The sequence below is a fragment of the Battus philenor genome, unplaced genomic scaffold, assembly GCF_028537555.1.
Source record: "Battus philenor isolate CCGP_79_NKW_IND1 unplaced genomic scaffold, ilBatPhil1.0.hap1 SCAF_3, whole genome shotgun sequence".
In the NCBI taxonomy this organism is placed as follows: Eukaryota; Metazoa; Arthropoda; class Insecta; order Lepidoptera; family Papilionidae; genus Battus; species Battus philenor.
Genome location: NW_027181693.1, coordinates 13,830,139 through 13,836,914, shown reverse-complemented (window position 1 = coordinate 13,836,914; position 6,776 = coordinate 13,830,139). Strand labels below are relative to the sequence as shown.

At 30.4% G+C, this 6,776-nt stretch overlaps 1 protein-coding gene across 1 annotated transcript; it reads left to right on the top strand.

Moving 5' to 3' along the window:
* Positions 1–852: 852 nt before the first annotated feature.
* LOC137926655 (acyl-coenzyme A diphosphatase NUDT19-like) lies at positions 853–6,771 on the top strand. The gene is made up of 5 exons (XM_068770324.1): positions 853–1,227; positions 4,246–4,390; positions 4,704–4,901; positions 5,495–5,702; positions 6,556–6,771. Exons 1-5 carry the CDS (start codon positions 914–916, stop codon positions 6,765–6,767), a joined length of 1,077 nt encoding a protein of 358 aa, XP_068626425.1. The 5' UTR covers positions 853–913; the 3' UTR covers positions 6,768–6,771.
* The last annotated feature ends 5 nt before the right edge of the window (positions 6,772–6,776 follow it).

Below are 6,776 nucleotides of genomic sequence, written 5' to 3'. Positions count from 1 at the left end.
GTAGTATCCAACAATATGTTTTACAGCATTCGATGTGTTTTTTAGATTTTGGATAATAATTTAAAACTAAAAGCATACCATCAAATGTTAATGTTTTTTACACTTTAGACTATAGGTGTTATAATGTTAGTTGAGAACACGAGTTGTAGCCGATCCACCATTTTTTATAATTTGCAATATTATAAGAAGTAAGCAATGCATTAAAAGAGATATACTTAAATTTTAAAACTTTAGTTACTCTATCATATTAAATTCTACCAGTATAAGAACTGTCATAAATGGAAAATCTGTAAATGAAAACTCATTGGAAGATATTTTTCATTGCTGATTTTTGTTTTGATTCTTAACTGCTGATTCTACTTGAAGTTAATAATTAAGTTAACAATATTCATTATCTATAACGGACAATAATATAAAAAATTCGTAATGTTAAAATTAAAGAGAAGTTATGTAAATAACTTAAATAATTTTTAACTAATTAAACTAAAACTAAATTTTTAACACTTCGCATAACGCCAACCTTATTTATTACCTTACAAATAATACCGAATTAATTTATAAAGAAGATAAAATTGAAGGCGTAGTCAACAGATCAAATATTTTATTTATTATTATTAATTTGTAAATTAATACGATTGGTAAACTTTTATTCTCTAATCATCACTTAATTTGCTATTCCTAATATCCGAACGCAATCATAAATTTATTAAAAATGTAAGTGAATGTCAATTTCATTCTTGGCTATATTTATATACTCTATCTGTTCGTGAATCTTATCTTACAAAAATATATTTTTTCACACATTACAAGAAAAGATAATCAATTCACTAAACGTGTGTAAGTTTTGACCTTGAATGTTGTAACCATTTATAAGCGATTGTTTTGGTAAGGTAGCTATTGTAGTAACGCGAACATGAAAAGAGCAATAGGGAAGTGTTGGCGTGATTCCGCCTCACTTATAGTGGCTACAAAACGACATCCAAACATTGTTCCTGTGAAAGCAAATGCAGATAATTACAACTACGACATCTTGTTACAGACTCGAACGCATACCGCGTCATTCGCGAATAGTGTGGTGTTCCCGGGCGGCGTTTGCGAGGCCGCCGATGGTGACGAAGGCTGGTTCAAACACCTAAATACATTTGGATTTACCCAGTGCGATTTTGATAGTTTACATCAATTTGGCAGTCCATCAACTCTTTTATTTGAAAATAATCCTGTACAAAGGTTAGAATTATGTTTTAATTTTCAGTTATTGATTTATTTATTCCATTTGGTTGACTATTTGAAAAAGATAATGTTACACTATGCACAAAGGTAGGTCCTAAAGAAGAACTTTTCATAAAAACTCACTGAAAAGCAATATATTAATATATATTAAAACAAACACACAAACCAAATACCAGACATCAACAATTTAATTTTAATATTATTTAAAAAAGAAAAATCATTTATTCACCATTATATCTAATATATAAAGATATTTGTATATTAAACCAATTAGAATTTGACATCTTATAACAAGTATGTTATAAATAACAATGTATATTGTTATTATATATTGCTGCATACACTGTTATACCTTAGTCACTCAAGCAAACATTAACATAAACAAAGTAACCAGTAAACTTTTATTTTAATAACCTCAGTGTCATAAAACAATAATTTCTAGAGACACTTAGTAACTAAAATGCATAGATAATTTTGTATTTTCTCTTAAACATTTTAGCCAAATTAAGTTACCATAGAATTTTCAGAAATAGTCTATCTAAACAATAGTATTAAGCCTCCTATTCCTTGATCCGAAAATGAGTGCAACTCTGCAGAAACCAGCCTGCTGAGACAAGACAAGATAACCCTGCTTGTGATCAAACATATATCTATTTGTCTTCGGCTCTAATATGATTGCAAAACACATTTTGAATAAAAACTTGAGCCAAGTTCCCCATTGGAGGCCTTAACTTTCAGTGACTCCTTGGATCACTCGCCTAACAACCATCAGCTTTCAAGAATCTATAGCCAATTAAATAATTACTAAGTACTAATAATAGACTTGTGACATGAAAGACTACACAAGTAATGCCAGATTCTTCTTTAACTTTTCTATGAGTTTTTTATATAACACTAATCATCTAAAACACTGTATAATTATATGGCACTTATAAATTTAATGAAAAAACCAATTTTAGTCATCAAAAGTATAACTTAAATATAAAAATGTTTCCAGGAATATGCACTTATTGACCTTAACCTGACATTATATCTGCCCATAGTCTGAGACTGGAGAAAAAACTTAGATTTCAACTTAATATATATCAATAATTATCGAAAACTGAAGGTAATAAGGAGAATACATGGTTTAATAGGTAGCCCTGTAGTGTTCCTGTATACTGAAGAAGTATAGGAGCAGCAGTCTTGTCCTCTTCAAGGCATACTACCAGAGGTAGTGACAGAGGGAGCAGGGTATTGGAGAGTGTGCAGTTTATGATAAACATTGCCTCTTTTATTTGATAGCATTTCTCATGGCTCATACCATAATTAATCCGATCGTTATTTATATAAATATTCTCAACAAATTTTGTAGTATATATACATGCTAAATAGCAAGAAGTGATAGCCGAGTAATTTGCGACAAATCTCCTAAGTTTCTTGGGCAAACACTATTTGGAGTGATTAAGTGTCGTGGCCTTAATTAAAATTTTTTTCTTGAGTCTTTACTCAGTATATGTTTAGTATTCTGATTCAAGGTTTCAAGGTTAATGCTGAAGGCTTAACCATGACTTCATTGACCTTTGGTGTCATGTTATACTCTCACAGATGTGGAATGAGTCCAAGTTAATAAAAACAATCAATTATTATTTTATGTCAGCTTGTGCATGTTTACAATCCAACAAATAAATAACTTGAGTATTCTCTAATGGTTTATTTACATACCTTTCATTTTAATGTAAATTTGATTAATAATGTTATATCTACTAATATTGTCTTAGAATATTCAAACAAGTTTGTTCTGTTGAATACAAGTTCTATATATTAAAGAGTCATCAATTGGCATGAAATAAATAATGTTTGGTTACTGCAAAGATGTATAATCTAAGCACCTTTAATGTTTTCCTAACTGAAACCAAAATTTATGAATGTCAAAGACAAACATTTTCTGAATAGAGTAATGAACACTTGTTCTTGTCATAATATATAAGTAGAAATAAAACACTGTCGTTATTCTAAAAAATACTATACAGGCGTTAACCAATTGTTACAGATGTGAAACCCATTGTGAATATATAGCTACCTTGCTCAATTAATATGTAAAAAACACCATTCAAAATGTGATGCTTTCAGAAATAATAAATGTCATAAAGATTACATAGTAAGGAAAGGTGTTTTCAAATCAACTAATTATTTTTAACTGTAGTCTGTCTCTGCAGACTGTACTACAAGAAATTGTTATTGGCCTGTTGCATTCTAATAGAAAAATGAATTAATTCAGTAAAAGCTTTCTATTCAATGAGTATATATTCAATAAATATGCTGCAAATACAGAAACTAACAATATGGGATGGTAATTTAAATAGGAGATTATAGGAGATACATTCCCAGGTGACAGAATAAAAACAAGTATATAAAAAATCTATTACTTGAAGTTTTTGAACATTTTGATTAATTATATCAAGGCTTAAACAATGGTTTGAAGAAGTTGGTTATTTTCTCTTAGGATAGTTAGTTTTTAAAGGCTTTTTTTTTTTAATTAAGACTGATACACAGCAGACGCATTAGCAATTTGACTTCTAAAAAAATACTTTGTTCCTTGCAAAGCTCATTTGCCTTTCTGAAACATTCACTGAGCATTTAGAAATTAAATGTCACACTTCCAGTGATTGTTGAAGCCTCTTCTTCAGTGGCCTGTAAATTTAATATTTTAATATAATTTCTTTTTAGTACATTTGACAGCATTTACAAAGTATATTGGGGTGGATACCTATTGGAAACCTTTTATTATTATATATGTACTTATTAGGTATGCAAAGAAAGAAATTTTTAGCTGCAATTGTGGAAATTGGGGTACATTTTTAATCTGCAAATAGATATTGTATAATAAATGAAGATTTATTATAGGATAAGAAAGCACACATAATAAGCTTGTACTATATTGGAAACAAGTGAAAACTTTTTTTTTTTTTTTTTCAATAAAAGAAGAAATTTAATTTATGGTAATATAATGACAATTTTATTTCATTTTTACAGGCATGTAGCTTTGAGAATTACAGCAATTCGGGAGACTTTCGAGGAACTCGGTCTTCTTTTTTGCAGCCGCGATCATAAAAGCGAAAGAGGAAATGAATGGGCGTCCCTGTTATCAATCGATGATCTGAAGTACTGGCGACAAAGGGTATGTGATAAACCAATAGAAATAATGATAACTAAAAGGTTTTAGCAATTTTAATTATTGATATCAGATTATTGATACAGGAAATATTGACAACGATTGGTAGATTATATGACAATCTTAATTTGTTTTATATTCAATTCTTAACTTATTATTTATTCTTCTTTCTTGCCTATCAAAATAATTTTAATTTCTCCATAAGTCTATTTTTATTTATTCAAATTTAACTCAATTAAGTTTATTTGTTCTATTGTTTTAGTATTTATGTTTTTTAATTGATTTTATTTATTTATTTTTGTGTTGCAACATATTTTAGATAAGCAAAAATCCGGCTGATCTATTAGTTCTCTGTAAGGAATATAAGTGCTACCCAGATATATGGTCTCTGTATTATTGGAGCACTTGGCTTACGCCATCAAACCAACCTAGAAGATTTGCTACGGCCTTCTTTGTTACAGCTTTAGAATCGAAGCCTTTAAATGTTTACAGTAACTCTGAAGTAGTCAATGTCAAGGTTTGTATTTCATTAGTCAATGGTCAAAACTAAGAGACCATGATTACTCTCACAACTAGAACATACAAATTACAGGACTAATTAGATCATGACCAAAACGTTAAATGGCAATAGCTTTTACGAAATAATTAATTATACTAATTTTATAAATCAATTGTCTTATTAATCGCAATTTAAAAATTTGTTATCTCCATCTCCCCCTCCTCCTCCTCTTCCCCTTCCCCTCTTTCCCCCTCTCCCTCCCTTTCCCTCCCTCTCTCACTCCCTCTCCATTTCTCTCTTCCTCTCTCCAGTTTAATTAATTTATATTTAAAGCTAATAATAAAATTATTTTTTTTGGCTGCTACATAAAATTCAACATTTGCAAGAACGTAAATAGCTTCAGCAACCATTAAGAAGCACAATATTAAACAATAACATCAGTATAACTCAAGCAAATCTTACCTCAAACAGTGTTACAATATCACTTCGTAAAACAGTTTGCGATTTTTTTTAATTGAATTTCTAGAACACAATTAAGATTACCTACTTTCACTACGTTTTCTGTTAATAATTTCTTGAAGCTTATGTAATCTCTGTATTTCTATTTTCAGTGGTTATCACCGCAGCAAGTATTGAATAGCAGTAAAAAGTTAGAGGTTGTTCTATACCCTCCACAAACTTATGAATTTATTCGACTGGGCTATTTGCACGATATAAATCAATTAGTATCATTTGCAAAGGAGAGAAGCCGCCACAGCAACATTTCACTGTACCCAGTTTACTTATATGCTAAGGATGGCATAATTGCATTATTGCCAGGTATTTTATTTACTACATCTGTTACTATAATTTTTACCTATAATTATCAAATTATGAACACAATTTTGCCAATGCAAATTCTTTATTTATTCTTCCAAATCAATTTCGTCTCTTCAAAGTAATCCCCGTCCGATACAACGCAACTTTGCCAACGCCTTTTTGCCTTTAGCCCGGCATTGGCATATTGAGTTAGCTGAATAGCCAGAAGTCGCATGGTGCCAAATAAGACTAATACGGTTATTGCGGAACTATGTGAGTCGAGTTTTTGACGCTATTTTCCAAAAAGTTTCAGCGACTTTCGCATCAAACGAGGTAATTAAACTTTTTGACAAACAAGCAAATGTCTCTATAGACAGTCCTACCAATGTAGGAAAAATGTACCTGTCTTCGTAATACCTGGGGGGAGTTTTAAACAACAATTTCTCCTTTTATCAAAAAGGGTTATCACACAGTATTTGTTTCTCAATTTCCAAATGCATTGACAGCTGTCAAATTACTTACAGCTTCCGAATTCGAATCCACGTGCGAATGTAAATTTAAGCGCGCAAGAATGTTTTAAAAATTTGTTGTGGCTTTGGGTGATCAGCAATATAAAGTGTTCTTATGCGAACGCCATAGTTTCTATGTGTGGTTGGAGCCTGACTTTAGTAAATGTTTTTTTATTCAATTATTTATTAATAAAGATCATTTACAGTGACCACTTGTTTACGACATCAGAAGAATGCCAGTATAGACCAATTGGATAGGAATCACATTAAGCATCCCTTATAATGACAAACTGGTCTGATTTGTAGTGTAGTGTAGTGGTTTTGATTTTAGTTTCGAAGATATATCAATACATTTTTCTTTCCAGGTGATCATTTATACCCATCTGAGTTAGACGTCAACGATAAAGAATTCCCAAAAGAAGATAAAACTGTATTAGAATTAAGAGGAAATAATCAACCTCTTCACAGAATTGAAAAAACAAAAACCAGAGTTGAGATCGTAATACAAAATTATGAAACTGAAAATCATGTCAACATGAATAATATTGTAACAGCATTTCCCGGGCTAGTACATTAATAATAACAC